Source organism: Pantherophis guttatus, chromosome 1 (genome assembly GCF_059756535.1).
Source record: "Pantherophis guttatus breed Tessera chromosome 1, ASM5975653v1, whole genome shotgun sequence".
NCBI lineage: Eukaryota > Metazoa > Chordata > Lepidosauria > Squamata > Colubridae > Pantherophis > Pantherophis guttatus.
The window spans coordinates 203,095,088-203,116,669 of NC_142063.1; the positions used below are offsets into that span (position 1 = coordinate 203,095,088).

Sequence of the window (21,582 nt, forward strand, 5' to 3'; positions counted from 1 at the left end):
TAACACTGATCAGCTGTAGGACGGCCCTTTGAAGCCCCGCAGCAAAAGTTTAAACAGTTTTTTTCCCTCTAGTCATCAGCTGGGACTCAGGAGCCAGCAATAGATTGGGGGTGGGACCAAATAAAAGGTAAGAATAACGTGGGTGGGTGGCGGGGTGGGAAGGCGGGGGGGAGAGAACCGGTTCGGTGATGTCATATCGTCACCACTACTGGCTCGGCCGAACCGGACCGAACCGGGAGGAACCCACCACTGATCCACACCTTCCTACAGGACAAGCAGTGGTTTTAAATGGAACCTATTTCTGCCCAAGGTGTTCGGTTTCTCTGCCATCAGTTTCTTTGCTGAAGAGCTCCAAGCTATAGGGAACCCTGCAGAATGTTTTCAAGCAGGATTTGTGCAGAATGCCAGCTGGATCACATCTCCCTTTTACAGGTAGTCCTTGACTTACCAGTTGCTTAGAGACCATTCAAAGTTATGACGGGGCCAGAAAATAGAATAGAATAGAATAGAATAGAATAGAATAGAATAGAATAGAATAGAATAGAATAGAATAGAATAGAATAGAAACCCTACACCACTTCAGACAAATGGTTATCCAACATCTTCTTAAAAATTTCCAATGTTGGAACATTCACAACTTCTGCAGGCAAGTGGTTCCACTGATTAAATGGGACTTACCACTTGGTTTTGAAGTTCCAATATCCACCCCCACCTCTACCTTGGACACGTGATCACGTTTGGGGCATTTGACTACCACCTACATTTATGGCCATTTGCAGCGCCCCATAGTTACGTGACCATGGTTTATGACATTTTTTGCCAGCAACCAGCATTTAATTCTAGTTTCCAGTAAAAAAACTGTGCCTCTAGCGTAGTGGTCCCCAACCGTTTGGGAAACAGAGATTGGTTCCATGGAGAGGGGTTTTTCTGAGGACTGGAGGGGGCGTGGTTTTGCGTGCTGCCTGCATCCCATGGATGGAGCTTTGTGTGGCCCGGTTTCTGGCATGCTGCGGCCCGGTGTCACTCCACGGCCCAGGGGTTGGGGACTCCTGCTATAGCAGACCATATGTTTGCTTAACAGCTTTACGGTTGTTCACTTAGTTCCTAGGGAAGGGCTCGATAGATGGATACAGGGGTGGGCTTCAAAAATTTTAGCAAGGGGTTCTCTGCCCGGTTGCTGGGTGGGTGTAGCCATGGTGGGTGTGGCCTAGTTGGCCTCCTGCACCACTGCGGGGGGGGGGCATTTTTGCCTTCCCCTAGCTCTGGAGGCTTTCCTTGAGCCTCCAGGAGGGCGAAGACGGCCTCCCCAGGCCCCAGAGACCCTCTGGAGGCCGGAAACGGGCCCATTTTTGGCCTTCCCAAACTTCCGGTAGGCCCATTTTTCACCCTCCCCGAGCCTCCACGCACGCCCTGCACTGACCTGCATCCAAAATGGGGTGCGTGGGGACTCCTGGGAGGGGCGGGGTGGGCGGGGCCAGTCAGGAGTGGGATTTGGGGGTTCTCCCGAACCCTTGCGAACTCCCAGCAGCCCACCCCTGGATGGATAGATTTGCCAAATCCAGTCTCAACATCGATAGCTGATCGCTTTACAGCTGCCACATTCACTCAATGGCTGCCACAAACAAGGTCCTAACATTGGATCTGCCTCACATGGTAACCCGCTTTATATCACAACTTATGACTGGAATTGTGGGGCTTAATTGCAGTCGTAACTCAAAGGTTACCTATATAGTATAAGAATAGCAGAAGGGAACTAACTAACCTTTCCCTTACAAGCTGTGTTTCTGGAGCAATTCGGTAATGGCCAGGCCATTTTTCTGTGAAGAATGCCATGCGGATGTTGATTTTTTTACAATGAAAAAAATATTAAATCTGCATCACCTTCTGGCATAGAATCTCTCCTAACATGTTATCACTCCATTCTGTTTTTCTGAGTTAGCAGGTCAAAAAAGCAACATTTCCATCAGATTAACACATTCCTACAGAATAGCAATATTATATCAACATGACTGAACAAGTAAAGAAGAGCTGCAAAAATGTAAAGGAAAGTGCCACAGCTATAATGGACCCTGCTTTTGATTTCTGACACATATGAGATATGGTAAAAACTCTTCTTGCAGGGAAATAGCCTTTTCAAAGCAAGCAAGCAATGAATGACCTTGAGCAAAAATGTTCTCTCCTCAGATAGACCAGAGACAAGACAATGAGTTCCTTTAATGCTACGGCATATCCTTTTTTTTGAGAAGGTAATTTCCAAAAAGGCTTCTTTTTTGTTAACACTGTGGTGGCGGGAATTGTTGAACTTTCCTGTTGCAATTACAGGTAGTCCTCCACTTACCATAGTTCATTTAGTGACCGTTCAAAGTTACAACAGCACTGAAAAAAGTGACATGACCATTTTTTACACTTATGACCATTGCAGCATCCTCATGGCCACATGATCAAAATTCAGATGTTTGGCAACCGGTTCACACTTATGATGGTTGCAGTACCCCGGGGTCAGGTAATCAGCTTTTGCGACTTTCTGACAACCAAAGTCAACAGGGAATCAAAATTCACTTAATGTTGTGGCCTGTCAGCAGCCTGTGCAGCTAGTAGCTGATTCAGACAGCAAGGAGGCTGGTGTGGTGCTGCGCCAGCAGCCTGTGCAGCGGGCACTCGAGTCAGACAATGAGGAGGCTGGTGAAGATGTGGTGCCAGGGACGGGGATTCAGCCACGGCCTTCAGAACCTCCAGAACTCCCTTAAGTGGAGGACGAAGAGGAGGAGCCTCTTCTTGATGCACGGGCGCGCAGAGCTGCCAAAAGGCAGGAGTAGTTCCTCAGGAGGAGGTCTCCTTGAGAGTAAGGCTTAGGGCTAATTGGCCACTCCCTTAGCCTATTTAAGGAGGAACACCGACTGAAGCAATTTGCAGGAAACAACTTAGTTCACATACCTTCGTGTTTTGTCTTGCACGGAACTACTGAGAGGAAATCGGCGCTATGGATCCCTGACAGTGAGCGTTTAAATAGCCCGCCCATTCATTACCTCCATTTCCTCCTTAATACCACGCCCTTGTTATTGGCACCACACCCTCCCTCATCAGCGTATCAGGCACCAGTGTGCTCTGGAGCGTTCTTTCGCAGCAATGTTCAGGACCAGCAGCAACGTTCAGGAAATGCCCTACGCCCATCACACACGCCACCTCCACCCCACACCCCGCACATGACCGCCTGCACCCAGTGCCACCACCACCCCGTGTGTATGTATATCTTCTGTATATTCTTTGCTGCTGTCATCGTGCGGCAGCGTTGTTGTCAAGCGTGCTGCGAGGCTCGACACTTATCTTATCAGCTTCCTGCAAATTGCTTCTGGGCATTCTGCCAACCATAGTAAACTTTCAGTTATTATTCTTTAAATTCTTGGCAACGGTTGATGCAGTTAATTAACAGCTGTTGTTGTAAAAGACTGGTTTATTTAGACTTTGTGTGCGCTGCGTTCTTTGGGATCCGTAGCTGGGGCAGAACACTTAACAACCATGTTACTAACTTAACCAATGCAGTGATTCACTTAACAACTGTGGCAAGAAAGATGGTAAAATGGGGCAAAACTCACTTAACAAATGTCTCACTTAACAATAGAAAATTTGGGCTCAATTGTGGTCGTAACTCGAGGACTACCTGTATCTATGATCGGGATAAAACACACAGAAAAATACTGACAAAAGGGAGCCATTCTTCCATTACCCAGCATATGGGCTTGCCACACTGAGAATAGGACACAAAACCAAAAACTTATTAGAATAGATTTATTCATCACCACTCTTCCCAAACCCCACAAAGGTTCTTCGACACGCGAGGCTACCGTCCCCTTTACTTTAATTGTTGGGCAATGCTATTTATAGAGTGCAGGAGTTCCTTAAAGTAGCCATCTTCGTCCCCTTCCTTTTGCTCTTCCTCGGCCAGCTCTTCGTATTCCTGGCGCAGGAGGCTGAGGACGTGGTTGAGCGTAGGATCCCCGGCGTAAGCATCCTTACAGAAGGCGAGCAGGACGTGCACCGTCTTGAGCACCTTCTCCCGGCTGTCGTGCTCCGGCGTCTTCAGGAGGTTCGAAATGATTGTGCACCAGCCTTGTTCCACAATGGCAGGCATCAAGTTCACCTGACTGTATTGCTGAGTTTTCTCATGAGCTTCATCCTTATCGTCACTGTTCTTGATCAATTGCTGCAACAGAGAGTCCTTAAATGATTATTTAAGCTGACACACAGTTGTTTTTCTGTGAAATATACCGTATTTTTCGGAGTATAAGACCCACCTTTTTCCCCCCTAAAAGGGGGTGAAAATTTAGGTGCGTCTTATATACCAAATGTAGCCCCGCCCACCACTGGCTCCCACCCTTTGGCCTCTGCTTCGCAGGAGTTACCTCCTTGCAAGCAAACAGCAAGAAGAAACAGCTCCTTTCAGCTTCAGCACAACCTAATTAGCACAAGTTGATTGGATCGGCCTCCCGACTCTCAGCTGATTTGCTCTGAGTTGTTTTGCGCAGGGCTCTGCTGCTTGCTGCAAAGAGGTACATTGCTGGAGCAGATTTTTTTCCCCCTTGTGCTAATCAAGCTATGCTGAAACCGAAAATGAAAGTAAAGCAGGCTGTTTGCTGTAACGAGGCAAAATTGCTCAGGCAGAGGCAGATTTCTTTTTCTTCTTTTCCTCACCAAAAAAGGTAGGTGCGTCTTATACTCCGAAAAATATGGTACTTACTGATGTGAAGTCTGAAATCAATTCTATCGGCCTCTGTGGTCAATCCACCAAGCTCTTTCTGTCCCAAAGGTGCACTTTCAAGAGGCAACTGGACTTTCTGGTTTTTCTTGGAAGACGTTTTGCTTCTCATCCAAGAAGCTTCTTCAGCACTGTGGCAAACGCCTTCCAAGAAAAAACCAGAAAGTCCAGTTGCCTCTTGAAAAAGCACCTTTGGGACAACCTGGATGACTAAGAACCTCCATAGATACCAAACTCTTTCTGTTTTTGTGGGTTTCAAAATGGAAGGAACGCTTGCCGAGTCATGCTGGAAGGCACATTTAGATGTTGTTAACTTGTTTAATGATTAGATTCCGATTCTGTCTTTCACCCAAAGGGCTATAGGCAGTGAACAGAGCACTCCCTCCTCCCACTATCCTCTCCACCCCTCCCAACCACAACCCTATGATGAAGCTGGAGGAGAGCAACTCGCTCTAAGTCACCCACTGGGCTTCCATGGGCAGAGGCATCTCAACTACAGGTAGTCCTCGACTCACGACAGTTCATTTAGTGACCTTTCAAAGTTACAACGGCACTGAAAAAAGAGATTTATGACCATTTTTCACACTTATGACTGTTGCAGCATCCCCATGGCCACATGATCAAAATTCAGACACTTGGCAACCGGTTCATATTTATGACGGGGTCGTGTGATCACCTTTCGTGATCTTCTGACAAGCCAAGTCAATGGGCAAGCCAGAGTCCATTAACAACCGTGTTACTAACTTAACAACTGCAGCGACTGGCTTAACAAAAGTGGCAAGAAAGGTCGTAAAATGGGGCAAAGTTCATTTAACAAATGCCTCGCTTAGCAACAGAAATTTGGTCGTAAGTGGAGGACTACCCGTGCTCATAATAACTTTATTGTTCTTTTTAAGGACTATCTGCACTTCACCACCCGAGGTCTCTTCTTGCCGCAATTTGGCAAAACAATTACCTGAAGGCCTCTCCCATTCTTACAAAGGCTGATCTGGGAGACTCAGCCGATCATAAAAGTACCAATTTATGAAAATGTTACTAGCCAGCCTAATGCACTCATTAGGGAAAGCAAACTGGGGGAAGAAACTAACAAGACAAATTAGATTTTTTTTGAGGGGAAGGGGAAATGGGAAGCAGGAAATCAGCCAGATTTATTGAATAAACCAAAAAAAAAAAGCATAAAAAGGGAAGTGAGAGTCCCTCCCTCTCTCTCTCTCTCTCTGTACATACATGTATTTATGTATGTACAATTAAAAGTCTAAAAGCCGCTATTTCAAATTTCAGAAGCTATAGGAAACATGAGTGCCTGAAGCCACTCACTGCCAATAATCAGCAATAGTGTAACGAAAGATGAAAAGCAATTATATCTATCCAAAGACCAGCTGATGAGAGATTGCTTTATAGTTCAGCGTCCAATCCTATCCACAGAGACATTATGAATAAACTGTTTCAATCTCTTCCCTCTGGACGCCGCTCTAGGGCATTGCATGCCAAAAGAATTAGACACAAAGGTAGTTTTCTCCCCCATGCCATGACTCTGCTAAACACCTAATTTACACCGCACTGTTTTAGGCCTAAAGATGTTTATCCATATGTTGGGCTGTATTGATATTATCCTTCTCATCTTCTCATTTTTCCTACTACCTTCTCCTATTGGTATCTATGATTTATCACCTGTTGTTGTATCTTGTGATTAATGATTGTAACTATGATCTATTCTATTATATATGACCTATCACTTTGTTGTTGTATGTACATTGAAAGCTTATGCACGAGAGGCAAATCCCTTGTGTGCCCAATCACTTCAGGCCAATAAGGAATTCTATTCAAGGTGTTGGTCACCACCTTTAAAGCGCTCCATGGCATAGGACCCGGGTACCTTCGAGACCGACTTCTGCCACCAATAGCCTCCCACTGGCCAGTTCGTTCCCACAGAGAGGGTCTCCTCAGGGTGCCATCGGCCAAGTTATGTCAGCTGGCAACACCCAGGGGGAGGGCCTTCTCTGTGGGAGCCCCAGCCCTGTGGAATGAACTGCCCCCAGAAGTGCGTAAGATCTCCGACCTCCGGGTATTTCACTGTGCACTCAAGACCCTGTTGTTCCACCAGGCTGGGCTATCAACATAATAATTTTAAATTGGGTGTTTTAAATTTCTGGGGTTTTAAATTGAGCCGAATTATTTAATAATTTTAAATTATTTTAATTGATGTTTGTCTTGTGCTTTTAATAGGCTGTACACTGCCCTGAGTCCTTCGGGAGAAGGGTGGTATAGAAATAAAATTATTCTTATTCTTATTCTTCTATTCTATAAGATTTCTCTACAGGAAGTTGGGACCACCTCCCTGGCATCCTTTTCTAAAGATTCAGAAAACTGTTGAGATGTGAGGATTTCAGTTAGAATAGAAAAGAATAACAGAGTTGGAAGGTCTTCTAGTCCAGGGGTTTCCAACCTTGGCAACTTTAAGCCTGGAGGACTTCAACTTCCAGAATTCCCCAGCCAGCAAATCAGGGAAAGCCTGATTTACAGCTTATGCTCCCTGCTAATTGCATGTTTTCTGGAATGCTATTCCATGCTAGTCCAAGCCAAAAGAATTGGACCAAAGACTTGGATGATCTATATCACTGCAAGAGGCACATGTCCACCTAGGACAGGGGTCAGCAACCTTTGGCTCTGGAGCTGCATGTGGCTCTTTCACCCCTCTGCTGCAGCTCCCTGTCATTCAAAAGATGCGTCACAACTGCCAGTGTGCGACACCAGCCGGCACACGATTTATTGAGCTTTTCAACCCTTGGTAGGCCAACCATGGATAAATCCAAGAAAAGAAAAGTTTCAGAAGAAAACAGAATGTTCAATTCAACTACATATGCTAGTTTTGTGGCCGCTCAAGAAATAGTCAGGCACAGGAAGGGTTTTGTGGTTCCCGGTGTTTTTTTTTCCCTGTGGGAAATGGGTCCAAATGGCTCTTTGAGTGTTTAAGTTTGCAGATCCCTGACCTAGGAGTATATAACAGGCACCTTTAAAAGAAGTAAAATAACTGTTTTGGACTACAAATTCCATAGTCACTAACATACTCCTGGCTGTGGTAAAGCAGGACATCTGCCCGTACCGTTTGCCTTCACCTGTTCCCATATACACAAAACGCCACCTTGAAAAAACATGGAACACATTTTTCTAGGATTTAATTTTATTAGAACTTGCTTATAGTCCAGTCTTTCGGGACGGGGTGGGGGGGTGGGGGGGTGGAGGGGGTGTTTTCCATTCTGCAGCTTCCATGAGGATAAGGAAGCAGCACTAAGTATTGGGATGAAGGTAGAATCATGCATTTCCCCTATGGGAAATCCTATTCACCATCACTTTTTCCACTGCAGGATTGGGGCCAATGTCAGAGTAGTAGTAAAAGAGGGGGGGAGGGGTGTTGTCTCTCTCTCCTTCTGCTCCCTAGAAATAATATGGATGCAGCCAAGATGCTTGATTTCTGTCTGCAAAACTCCCACATGGGCCCTGCAAGCCAGCCATCTGGCTACACAGATGAAGTAAAAGGTTGTTCACAGCATACGGCAGCCAAATACACAACACAATGGGGGTGGGCATTCTCTAAATAATAATAATAATTTTAAAAAAATACAATGCCTTTGCTTCACTGGGCCACCTCCTGGGTAAATTGCTATATATGCACGTCATTAATTAGTTCCTAATCACAAGCATCTCCTTACTACTATGTTATAATTAAGGAAGGTTGTTTCTCTGGCTTAAGAGAGAAGGAAAGTCAAATCCTCCTGAATTGTATGCTGGGAGCTTGCCTTGCTCATCTCTGTTCTTAAGTCCCAGCAGAGAAGCTTGATTGCGATACTTTCCTTGATGGTAATTTGCCTATAGTGGCACACATGTTCATGCTGGGCAAGAAGGAACAGCCGGTAGAGAACGAACTTGGGCCCAAGTGAAAGGATAAACCAAAGAATAAGGCTATACCCTGCACAGCCCTGATAGCTGTTCTGACAAGGTGCAAGGCACAGTTGAAAGACACGTATTCAGGTGCTCAGGCAAATTTAGCAACTCCCCTCTTTCCAATGGTGCCCCATTGATGATTGTTGTATGTTAGGTCTCTTGTGGCAATGCAATGATTCCAAACTGATGACTTATTTAACCCCGCCTTCCAGTTCAGCTTGTTCTTCTTCAGATTGGTACCCTGTTTCCCCCCAAATAAGACATCCCCTGATAATAAGCCCAATCGGGCTTTTGAGTGCATGGCAATAAGGCCAAGCGCTTATTTCAGGGTTCAAAAAAATATAAGACAAGGTCTTATTTTTGGGAAACACGGTAGACTTGTGCTAATAACAGATAAAGTATAATGGCTCCTCTTACCTTTTCTACTACTAAGTCGTAGAGAAGGGTCACAGTGCGGATGTACAGTATCTCCATTCCTTTCTCTGTGCAAAGATTCCTGAGTACTTGAAGGCCTCCAAGTTTTAGAAATTGTTGCTGGGCATAAGGAAAGTGTCGCAGCATCGATGACAAAGCAAAAAGAGCCTAGGAACAAAAAAACCCCGAATAAACATGCATCCATCATGATGAATTTTTCATTTCCTGGGTCTCATCATGCATGCCCTTTCTGCGCTTCTTTCAGTTCTCATGCCTTGACCCAACACCAATATTTACTTAATTTACAAATGCACCACCACACTTCAGAGGGGCAATATGTAACAAAGATTATTTTTATACGATTACCAAAGCGGTTATGGCCTCATTGTGACTTGGGGACAGCACCCTCTATTTCAAGGGAGTGGACAATTATGCTTTATGATGCCTGAACAGAAATGTAATGAATCCAGAGCAGAACAAAAAGGGCTGGGATCCAATTTCTGTGAGCAGAACTCTTGTTTGCAAGACGGTATCCCCAAAGAAATATGAGGAATGTAATTTTAACCAATCCTTTGTTTCTCATCTGTGGCCCCTGAAAAGTTGTTCCTGAAGATTCCCCCATAATGTCTCTCATGAAACAGTGAGAAAAATAAGGAAAATCAGCTCTACTTCCTTCAGAGAAAATATCTATTGATAGGTAGCCCCTCAAGTGAAGGTTATCTAGATGCTGCTGAAAACAATCTACTGTGCCTATTCATGCTATTTATCAGTTGATTATCATAACTTTATTTCTTTACACTATGGGTGTCAAACTCGCGGTGTCATGTTGCCATCACGTGACATATCACTACATTTTTCCCCTTTGCGGAGCTGCGGTGGGCGTGGCCTAAGCATGATGTATCTGGCCTGCGAGCCGCCAGTTTGACACCTCTGCTTTAGACCCACCAAACCTGTTACATCATGTGTAAACCCCACCCAGAAATAAACCCAACTAATGACAGTCTTTAGGTGCTTATTTCATTATGTATAGCCCATTACTATACCGATACAATTCATTCTGCATAGTTATTAGAGCTATCAGATTAACGAGGCTGTACCCATAAATTTCCATCTAATTGCTTATTTCTAGCTCTTTAGCCTTTGAAGTTGTTGTGATTCATTTCTATACTGCTTTAGTTTATACATGATTACACTATTATAGTTTCAATATTTAATATGAAATATAGTTTACCTGCAGATTTTAGTAATGTAGTAGTTTTACAATTCATGTTAGTTGTTTCTATTTTTATCTTTAGTTATTATTCTTTAGCTTTATTCACATTACATAAATCTCAACTATACTTACTTCTGGCTTCATAATCTTAACCCTATAATCTTAATGATACAGGTATTACAATTGTAGAGACTGTGCTAGTGACTTTACTTGTGGTGAGATGGGTGGCCATATACATTTGATAAATAAATAGTGATTTAAATTTTACTCATTTCTTATAACAGAATAGCTGTAATTCTTACATGTTACATTTTGCTGGTCCATGATTGAAATAAAATACTACTACCAACACCCAACCCAAGGCTTTTAGTTTGGGCTTTAAGATAAATATACACAATTCTTGAGGGCAGAATTATTTTGCTCTTATTATTCAGTGATTTCAATTTATTTTCCTCCAGACTGGGAAGCCAGCAGAATAATCTCTGCACAGAGATCCTGCTTTGCAAGACTCCAGGGAGAGAGGTCTCGGGGAAAAGCAACAGATTGCATCCATGGGGAATTTGCCACAGAAGTGCTGAAAACACAAGTACCGTATGAAAGAAACCAACTCTCAGAGTGATCCAAACTCCCAAGTGGAGATGAGCCCTTTCAAGGTTTTATTCCCATCACAGACTTGACTCAAGCACAAACATCTGGGAATGAAAACAGTAGTAGTACATGCAGCCCTTTTGCTTGGGTTTAACAATCATCTCATTAATTAGATATTAGCATTAGTTATTGCGGTGGCTTTGACATTTCCCTGTAAGGCACACTAAACAGAATGTCATTAAGATGCCATTGCAAGGTGCCGTCTGCAGTGAAAATCGCACAGATATGGATACATTTCTGGCACGCTAATCACAAAGTCACTGGTGCCCCAAAAGTTAAGGGTTGTAGATGTCAGATTTACTGGATTGTAATTTTTATAAGCCAAAGTGTGATTAGTTTGATTTTGTTAGCCTTTTGGGTAGACCAGGTCAAGAAACGGGCATGGCAAAGATTCCAGGAAGGCTTTTTATTGTAGTAAAATTGAATAACAGAATCTCGAAAACCTATCCGAATTCCTCTGTGTCCCATTTTATACTAAACAAAATCAAGGGGAGGTCATTTTGAGTTTCTTTCTCTTGCCGACAGATGATGGACCGTGCAACCCCTCTTAACAACTCACTCCTTCTTTTCTGAACAGCTCTCTCATGCCTTCCCTACGGTCACCTCCAATTCCTTCACAGCCTTTGGTTTAGTTGGTAGTGTGAACTTAACCATTATGGTTTATGAACAACGGTTGAAGGGTTAGCATTATGTTTGAAGCCAGCCAACTGTGGCTTATTCAACACAACTGCTTGGGTTTGGTTTCATAGCTCACGAGAACCCAGCCTCTCTTTTAGTACATCTTCCCTGTATGTACTTTGCTCCTTCTCAGGAGCTCAGTTTCTCCAGTCTATTCCTTCTTGTAATTTAGGTAATGCTTCGGCTTTTATAACAAAGGGATGCTATCTGTACTGTAATGCCACAAGACTTTCCAGCACCACCAGCCTGGGAAAATATGTGAATATGTCTTCACAGAATATAGAACATAAAATATAGAGTTGGAAGGGACCTTGGAGGTGTTAGGGGACTGGAGGCTAAAACATACGATGAACGGTTGAGGAACTGGGCATGGCTAGTCTAGTGAAGAGAAGGGCCAGAGGAGACATGATAGCAATGTTCAATATTTGAGGGACTGCCACAGGAGAGGAGGGGGTCAACCTATTTTCCAAAGCACCTAAAGGCCAGACAAGGAATAATGGATGGAAACTGAACAAGGAGAGATTCAACCTAGAAATAAGGAGAAATTTCCTGAGAGTGAGAACAATCAACCAATGGAACAGCTTGACTTCCGAAGTTGTGGGAACTTCATCACTGAAGGCTTTCAAGAAGAGACTGGACTGCCATTTGTCAGAAATGGTGTAGTGTCCCCTGCTTGGGCAGGGGGCGGGGGGAGGTTTGGACTGGATGACCTACAAGGTCCCTTCCAACTCTGTTAATCTTCTAGTCCAGCCCCTCCTGCTCAAGCAGGAGACCCTATATCGTTTCAGATAATGGTTGTCCAGTCTCTTTTTGGAAGCCTCAAGTGATGGAGCACCCACAACTTCTGAAGGCAAGCTATTCCATTGGTTGATTGCTTCACTGTTAGGAAATTTCTCCTTAGTCCTAAGTTGCTTCTCTCCTTGGTTAGTTTCCATCCATAGTCTCGTCTTGCTTTTTGGTGCTTTGGAAAATAGTTTGACACCACCACCCTCGTCTTTGTAGGAGCCCCTCAAATATTGGAATATTGCAATTTTCACAGTGCCTGAATAGGGATGGGCAGGTATCTCTTTCTTAATGCTAATGCAAACACCTGTTAGTGTCAATCCTCCTATTCAGAAAAGTGCTTGAAAAGAAATGTATGTATTTATACATCAAATGTCTTACTCACCCACCTCCCTGATAAAGGGGTTCTACAAAATGTTGCAAAGAGAACTTTCCAGTCAACAACTTGCCAATCTGTCTCCCGTATGTGCCTTCCTAAGAGTGACTCACCTCAGGTTAACCAAAGGTGAGCATTTCCCACCATTTCTTTTCATTCTGCTTTCACTCAAGGATCATCATCATAAATTAAATGTCTGACCATCTGACTCTGGGAAGCTCACAACAAAGAAATTACAATCAGATCAATAAAGCATAAAAGATAAATATAAAAGACAGTAATATGAGGAAGCAAGGGGTCTCATTCTCCCTTGCCAAAAGGCCTGGTGGAAAAGCCACATCTTCACCATTCTTCTACAGAAGAGCATGGTGGCACCCATTCAGCTCTCAGGAACAGCCTCATTCCTCAGGCCAGACTCTGCTACCAGGGTTTTGAGAGATGACATTTTAAATCAAAGGAATTTGGAGCACTCCAACCTTGCAGGTTCAAACTGGCTAAATGAGGAGTCCCTCAAATGATCAAAGCTATGATCTCTATCGCCATCAGGTAAATGTCTTGCAACACCTTTTCCCAGCTGCCTTTTTGCTGGTGATATCTACCTACCTGCCACTTTTTATATTTGTTACAACTGTGCATAAAGTCTTTGGGGTTTTCTCAAGGCATTATTGGGGAACGGAGGGATGGATGGATGGAAAAGGAGCACAACTATCATAATGTTCCAATCAAATCATCCTCTTCCAGCTTGTATCCTTCCTAACCCAAGGAGTTGCCTACCTGTATAAACATCAGTGAAAAAAACAATAAAGCCGATAGAATGAAGTTTAATTGGGCACGCTTCACCCTTGGATGTTCAATACATTATGCAAAAGCTGGATTTGGAAATATCATGGCTCTCATCTATTTTGTTAGCCTGCCCTGGCTGAAATGGAAAGTATTAAAGGCAGTCTATACATCACCTCAGATTCTACCCAAAAGCTATGCAAAGGTTTGACTTATTTAAAAAAAACTGTAATGGCCTGGTGAGAGCCACCTTCTGACGCGATGTTGGGGACCATCCTGCAATGGGATCTGGGACACATTAAAAAAGAGGGGTGGTGAGGAATAATTTTGAATAGGATTGTCTTTAATTATCTGTGAAATTACCATACACACACACATACATAATTGACCAAAATCACCAAGTGAGCTCCACTTTCTTTCTTTCATTTCATTCATATGCAAGAGCCTCATTTACAAAAAAAGCATCAAGAAACAGGACTGGAGGGGTGCTTGTAGCTAGAGGGATACAAGCAGGGGTGAAATGCTCCCGGTTTGGACCGGCTCGGGCAAATAGGTAGCGATAATGGCTGGTGGTTCGGAGAACCGGTAGCAATGGAAGCTGGAGGCTCCGCCCACCCGCCCACCCGATCCATTCCCCGGAGTCGGGGAATGCACCATTCCCCGACTCCTACTGCCCACCTTTCTCCTGCAGCTGGCTGTCAGGAAAGGCAAGGGCCCGAAAGGTACTGGAGTCGCTCACTCTCCTTCTCGAATGAGCCGCTCTGGTCCACGCGCTGGCTGCACAAGCGCACACCCAACCTGCCACTGATGAGTGAATTAAATAAACGGTGTACACTTGCGCAGCCGACTCCAGAGCAGCTCATTCAAGGAGAGTGAGCAACTCCGGTACCTTTTGGGCGCTTGCCTTCCCTAACAGCCAGCTGCGGGAGAAAGGTGGGCAGTAGGAGTTGGGGAATGGAGCAGGTGGGCGGAATCGCGGGAGAAAGATAAGGACACACCGGCAGAATAGAAATTTAAAAAGTTTTCCTACCGGGTTCTGTGGGCGTGGCTTGGTGGGAGGGGGTCTTGTGACTGAGTGGGTGTGGCTGTGAGTGACTTTGAGTTGGCCATGCCCACTCAGTCACAGGACACCCCCCCCACCAAGCCACGCCCACAGAACCGGTAGGGAAAAATTTTAGATTTCACCCCTGGATATAAGTAGCAGCATTTAAACCCAGGTCATGAGACTGTTTTACAAACCATAATATGCCAGGCCACAGCCAAATAATTGAGCAATTGGGAGTTCTCCAGAACTCTCAATGGTGCAAAAGCTTCCTTATCCAGACCTGGTGTTGTTTGAGTTACCAGGATGGATACAAATTCTCCTTAGTGCTAAAAATTAGAGTAATGAGAGGGCTGTCAATACAGAAGTGGCTTGGAGAATGTAAACTAATTAAACTGGGCCAATTAAAAGCACCCTACCATCTTCATGGGGCACAACGGAATGAGAAAGCAAAGTCTTGGCTAGAGAATCTTCTTCCTATATAATTTATACAACGATAGACAGGAAGAAAATCTAACCAGCCAACCCAAATGTGTGTGAATAGGTCCAAGGCCATTGGCTCCAGAGCCATGGTGGCGCAGTGGTTAGAATTCAGGACTGCCTACAGCCTGGAGTTCGATCCTGACCGATTCAAGGTTGACTCAGCCTTCCATCTTTTCAAGGATCCTCTTTCCGAGTAAAAAGAGGATCCAGATTGTTGGGACATGTAAACCACTCAGAGAGTGCTGTAAAGCAGACTTCCCAAACCTTTCCCAGTTGGCGGCCTGGAGCAGGAGGGAAGAGGGGAAAGAGGGGATGGTTTTGTGAGAAGGGCAGGTGCATATGTGCACGAGCGCCCGTTGCTCGCGTGAGTGGGGCTGAGAGTGCCCATGATGCTCATGTGAATGGAGCGTCCACGACATTCGTGCGAGTGGGGCTGTGCACGCGCATGCGCACTTGCGGCCACTCACACAGCCCGGTTGTGAATAGGCCGTGGCCCAGTAATGGGCCGCGGCCCACAGGTTGAGGATCCCTGCTGTAAAGTATTATGGGATGGTATATAAATCTAAGCGCTATTGCTATTGCTATTGCTATTGCTAAGCACAGAAGCCTCACAGAGCCTCTTTGCTCATGGGTGACCCATAAAATCACTGGGAAGCAAGACGAGATAACCTTCTATAACACACACACACACACACACACACACACACACACACACACACACACACACTGGCCCACTTGAAGCCAAGTGAGCAATGAGCAGATGAAAGGAGACAAATTCTCCAGTCCACCTTTCTTCCCTCTAGCACAAAGACTGAACATTTTTGTAAGATTACCAGTTTGTTCAGCAAAGCGTCCAGGACCATGCCGTAAACATTTTCTGCCAAGCGCAGAGTTCTCTAATGGTCTGCCTTTCGTACGGAAGGAATTCTCCCTCAGGAAGCATTTTGCTCACACACAAACATAGCCATCCGTCCTGTTCCTTTTCCCGTGGTGCACAAACATCCCGAGAAACTCCGAGCTTTGAACACGGCTTAAGGCAAGGATATTCAGAGGCAGCCTTGTTAAAAGGTTGACAGCATGATCCTGATTAGAGCAGGCCACATGGCTTTGCGAACCCACATAAGAGCAGTGACCTATTTATCAGACTAGGATGTGTAGGAGACCTTGAAGCACTCACAGCCAAAAAGAATGGCAAAGCTGCACACTGAGGAAGAATCACTAGCGCATGTACGCCAGGCAGTGAGCGGACAACTGAAGAGCCAATAAGGCCCCAACTTCTATTCCAATCAATCAGCCAGGAGCTTTTTTCAGGTCTTCGCTCCTGGTGAGAACTTCAAATCTTGGGTGACTGCCAGAGGTAGGAAGCAAGTGCCTCAGCTTTCCATGAGGTCTCCTCCTGTTTTCGTTAAGGTGTGGATATTCAGGCTTGCCACTAGAATGTTAGACAGTCTGCCCTATAGACCAGAATCAGGGAACTTTAGGACAATTTTGTGCTACATACAATCCCCCAAGCCAACACTGGTGGATGCCAGTGATGTGGCAGTGGCCGCTGTACTTCTCCAGGCCGGGGGGGGGGGAGAACGGGTTGTGTTACAGCCATATGCATATACCTCCCGCAAGTTAACCAAAACCAAACGCTGGTGGGCTATTTGGGAAAAAGAGTCCTTCGCCGTCCGGGGAGGTGAACAAAGCCACAATCGGTCGCCAAATGCCCAAAAGGTGGGCACATGACCATGGTGTGGGGGGGGAGGTGTAGCTCTCATAACTCCGAAAACAGGTTGTTAGTAGCTCTGGGGAGGCCCATCATAACTTTGAATGGTTGTTGAGCGACTTATCATAAATTGTACATTTGCATTTACAATTGTACATTACTAACCGTACATTCTTGCTTGTGACTTTTTAACTCCTTCCGCTTTCCCAGCTCCACTTTTACAATCTGAAGACCCTGCTCCCTCAAGAAAAAAAATCATCTTTCTCTCATCTTTGCCATACATATAAGAGTTGCCTCCCAGAAGACTTTTCAGACCCTACCCCCATCTCCTCTCCTCTTGGTGCATGAAGTACTCGGCACACAGTCATGATTTCCCCGATTCTACTTTCGGGGCCAGGTAACTGGATGACTTTCAAATGTTCAGCACAACCGAATTCACAATTCCTGTGCTCCACAGCAGAGTTGAACTGGCTCTGCTGCCCAACGATGTGTGAATCCATAGGCGCAGGGCCAGTCCGGAAGCATTGCAAATGCAGAATGGCTAAATGTCAGTAGGAAGAAGGGGGAGAGGGAGGAGGGGTTGGAGAATGTGGCTTTCAGCAATATCCGTGTTAGCTTATATTCTTGGATGAAGCACTGGAGAGCTTCCCGTCGGGCAGACTGGGTCTTTCCAATCCCTGAAAGTCTTACCTCATGATTTTTGCGGAAACCTAATACCCCTTAATGTAAAACTTAAAATCTGCTCAATAAAAGACACTACTTTCTATGTATTGATTTCTTCCTGGATATATGATTTCTATTTCTCTTAACTCACTGAGATAATTTGTTGTATAAGTAGTTCTCAGCCGATGACCACAAGTGGCCAATGACCACAAGATTTCTGTTGTTCAATGAGACATTTGTTAAGTCGGTGTTGCCCCATTTTACTTTTCACTGAGGCAAGACTTTTCTTGCCTCAGTGAATCACTGCAGCTGGTAAGTTAGCAACCCGGTGGTTAAGTGAATCTGGCTTCCCCCTTGACGTTGCTCGTCAGAAGGCCACAAAAAAAGGGATCACGTGACCGTGGCACACTGCAACCATCATAAATACGAACCGGTTGCCAAACGTCTGAATTTTGATCACGTGATCATGGGGAGGCTGCAAAGGTTGCAACTGTGAAAAACGGTCTTCAGTTACCTTTTTTCGCTGCGGCTGTAACTTTGAACGGTCACTAAATGAACTGTTTTACAACAGGTAGTCTGTACTACCTGTACTACCTGTACCTCATTATGACAGGTTGGGATCTTCCCAAATCAAAACAGAATCCAATGACAGGATGGAGTCCAATGAAAAGGATTTTTGCATGCGTTGAAAAACAGATTTGTTCAAGGGTACCATTACCCAGCTTAATTTCACTCAATCCACCCCATCCTTACAGCATTAAGACGAAGCACAGCTTTCTCTTTATAAGATTAGCAGTGCTGTATTTTGACTCTCCCTCTCCTCAATACTGATATGAATTCAATTGTCATCGCCTCAACTCAAAACAGAATTTCATCCTCGTAAAGTGAATAATAGAGAATTAGCACCGCTTCTTTATTCTGACTCTCTTTAACTCAGGCTGGTCTTCAGACGTCATCCCTGGGGCCTTTTCAAAGGGATTTAGAGGCTATAAACATTCGTGGCAGATAAAAAATAATAATAATAACAATACAGGTCTGGTTTCATCCTTCAAAATCCTTGGCATATTATTTTAATCCTCTGGATCTGGTATGAAGAACTAAATCTATTTCTGATAACAGCACTAAAGCCATATTGATCTTCTTTCCTATTGAAGGGGGCAAATATCTACCAATTGCCATAAAACTTTTTAAAGCCAAATCCGTCACTCAGATATTATATAGGTTTCAGATGTGTCCATATAATAACTTTAAACCCTTAGATACTATCCAATCCAGGGCCTAAGGCTATTATTCTCCATGCCTGCTGCATTTTGAACAGGGCAATCTTCTTAGAAGCTGGGGTGATCCCATTGGAGTCTACAATCCCTTTATGTCAATTCTATTTTGGGTTCCACCTTCACTTTTCCAGCAGTTCTGTAGCTTCTACAACCTATACTGGTAGTCCTTGTCTTACGACCACAACCAAATTTCTGTCGCTAAGTGAGACATTTGTTAAGTGAATTTTGCCCTGTTTTACAACCTTTCTTGCCACAGTTGTTAAGCGAATCATTACAATTGTTAAGTTATTAACATAGTTGTTGAGTGAATCTGGCTCCCCCATTGACTCTGCTGTCAGAAAGTTGTCCAAGATTATCATATGATCTCAGGACACAGCAGCTGTCATCAATATGAGTCCGTTGTCAGGCATCTGAATTTTTATCACCTGACCTTGGGGATGCTGCAGAGGTTGTAAGTGCGAAAAACAGTCGTAAGTCACTTTTTTCAGTGCCATTGTAACTTTGAACAGTCACTAAATGAACTGTTGTTAAGTGGAAGACCATTTGTACTGACAATCTTCTTTTTCTTGGAAAACTAGAATCTAGAAAACCAGCAGCAGGTGTACCTACTCTCCAGGTAATTTAGGGTGACCTAGTAGCCTGAATATAGACAGGAAACATCGGCAAACAATGTATTTACAATTGTATAATATACTGTACAATTCCCTCTTTGGCTTGCTCTAATGTCTCACCATCATATAGGAGGGAAAGTATAACAGTACCTCTTTTCTGAATGAAATTGTCCCTGTCACTTGGAGGACCCTGAGCCTCTAGTCTACATGCTTCTTTGATTCCACATGGGTCCTTTTTGTAGCAAAATGTGCCCCAACTCCACCTCCTAACCAAAATGCCATTTGTCTGGAGATGACTTTATTTGCTTCTTATTATCAGACAAGATTAACATAGAGAATCAGGCAGGATATAGGTTTAATGAATCATTATCGTCATCTCCAGAAGAGTCACCAAATCCTTACACAGTTGCCATTGCTTTATACAAGAAAAATGTCTTAAATGTTAGGATTTTATAACTAGGTAAAATGCATTTTTAATGTCATGTTATGTCTTTCTGCCACATGCAACTTTGGGCATGGATTGGGACAGTGGTGAAATGTAAAATTTGTTACTACCGGTTCTGTAGGCATGGCTTGATGGGGTGGGTGGGGTAATATGACTGAGTGGGCATGGCCAACTTTTTTTTTTTTTTAACTTTTAAAACCATTTTTTCTACAACCTCTTTGGCTGAAGAGGTTGTAAAAAAATGCTTTTAAAAGCCTCTGACGATCCCAGCTGACTTGCCTGATCGGCAGAGGCTTTCTTTTTTTTTTTAAAGCATCTGACGATCCCAGCTGATTTGCCTGATCGGCAGAGGCTTTTTTTCCTTTTAAAAACATTTTTTCTATAACCTCTTTGGCCGAAGAGGTTGTAGAAAAAATGCTTTTAAAAGCCTCTGATGATCCCAGCTGAGACACGCGATCATCAGAGGCTTTTTCTTTTTTACTTTTAAAAGCATTTACAACCAAAGAGGTTGTAGAAAAAATGCTTTTAAAAATAAAAAAAAGCCTCTGATGATTGCGTGGCTCAGCTGGACATGGGAGAGCAGGGATTTTTGCTACTGGTTCTCTGAACCACCTGCCTCCATCACTACCGGATTGGGCGATCCGGTCCGAACCAGGAGCATTTCACCCCTGGATTGGGATAAAGTTATGAATAAACAGAGGTTGCAGTCAACCAACCACTTTTTTGTCTAATATAGATTATAAGTGTGCTCTGTGGAGATGGTTAGAATATAAACCAAACTAAACAAATACATTTTTAAAATGTGCATCCCGCATATCTTCCAGGAGCAAAAGATGGCTTAATAAGGATTGCCTAAAATTGCTCAAAGTCATTCTATCCTGGTCCCTTAGTGCTTTACCTGCAGCTAAAGCCCTTCACCAAGAATTGTTTTCAAAATTAAGTGATATGATCAAGTGTCAAGTTGCTTTGGTGATTATCACAGAAGGAAGACTTCAACCTTCAAAGCTGTTTGGTGATTGGACTATCAGATGGGCTGCAAAATTCAGGTGACCATGAGACAGAAGCAAAGAAGAGTTGTTGTTGTTCTGTTGACATCTACTGACAATCCAGCCCAGATCTGCTAGCATTAATGAGCAAAGGGGCATTTGATGATTAGTGCTAGCATCTTTAAATGTTAGGAGTAATCTAATGTTATTAGAATATAATAACCTAATAATAAAATCTTTCCACTTTTTGCCCAGCCGTCCTCATGATTTAGCCTTGGGTATTTCCATTTCTGCACAGAAGGCTATAAACATTCTAGTAAAATATTCAATTCTACATGTTCTCCCCCCTGTACCTTTTTCTTTACTGCTGAGGACTGATCTGTGGCCAAAATAACCAGCAATTTTTGTAAAGCACCTCCTTGAATTGCTGCAACTTGCACTCTGGGGTTGCTGGGAAGAGAGAAAATAAAAACTCATTACAGTCAAAAGCACCTCAGCATCCTTTAAACTTTACTGCAATCTGGCTTCCATAAGAAATAATTGTGTCAGAGTAAGGATTTTTTTTTTTTTAAAGCAAAACAGTATATTGCAAAGCTGAAAATGAATATGAAGCCCTGGAGAGAGATCCTACTGCAAAACAGCATGTACTGGATGTCGGTTTAGCTTGACAAGTCGCCACCTGCTGGAGCAATTTGACAAGATGAGACAACAAAATGTCATTTCATGTGCAAGCTACTGATACGCAAAGTAATTCTTGCACAAATTGTTCTGCGCACA

General features: G+C 43.9%; 1 protein-coding gene across 4 annotated transcripts in view; it reads right to left on the minus strand.

The window, feature by feature from the left end:
- Positions 1–3,772: 3,772 nt before the first annotated feature.
- Positions 3,773–21,582, minus strand: part of SIL1 (SIL1 nucleotide exchange factor) — a 41,992-nt gene continuing 24,182 nt past the window's right edge. For all 4 annotated transcript variants that reach the window (XM_034432293.3, XM_034432291.3, XM_087886589.1 and 1 more), the window contains exons 8-10: positions 21,159–21,255; positions 9,113–9,277; positions 3,773–4,201 (exon numbers count right to left, since the gene is read on the minus strand). In XM_034432293.3, the coding sequence (XP_034288184.2) occupies positions 3,851–4,201; positions 9,113–9,277; positions 21,159–21,255 (613 nt within the window). In that variant the 3' untranslated portion in view covers positions 3,773–3,850. The remainder of the gene's footprint in view (positions 4,202–9,112; positions 9,278–21,158; positions 21,256–21,582) is intronic.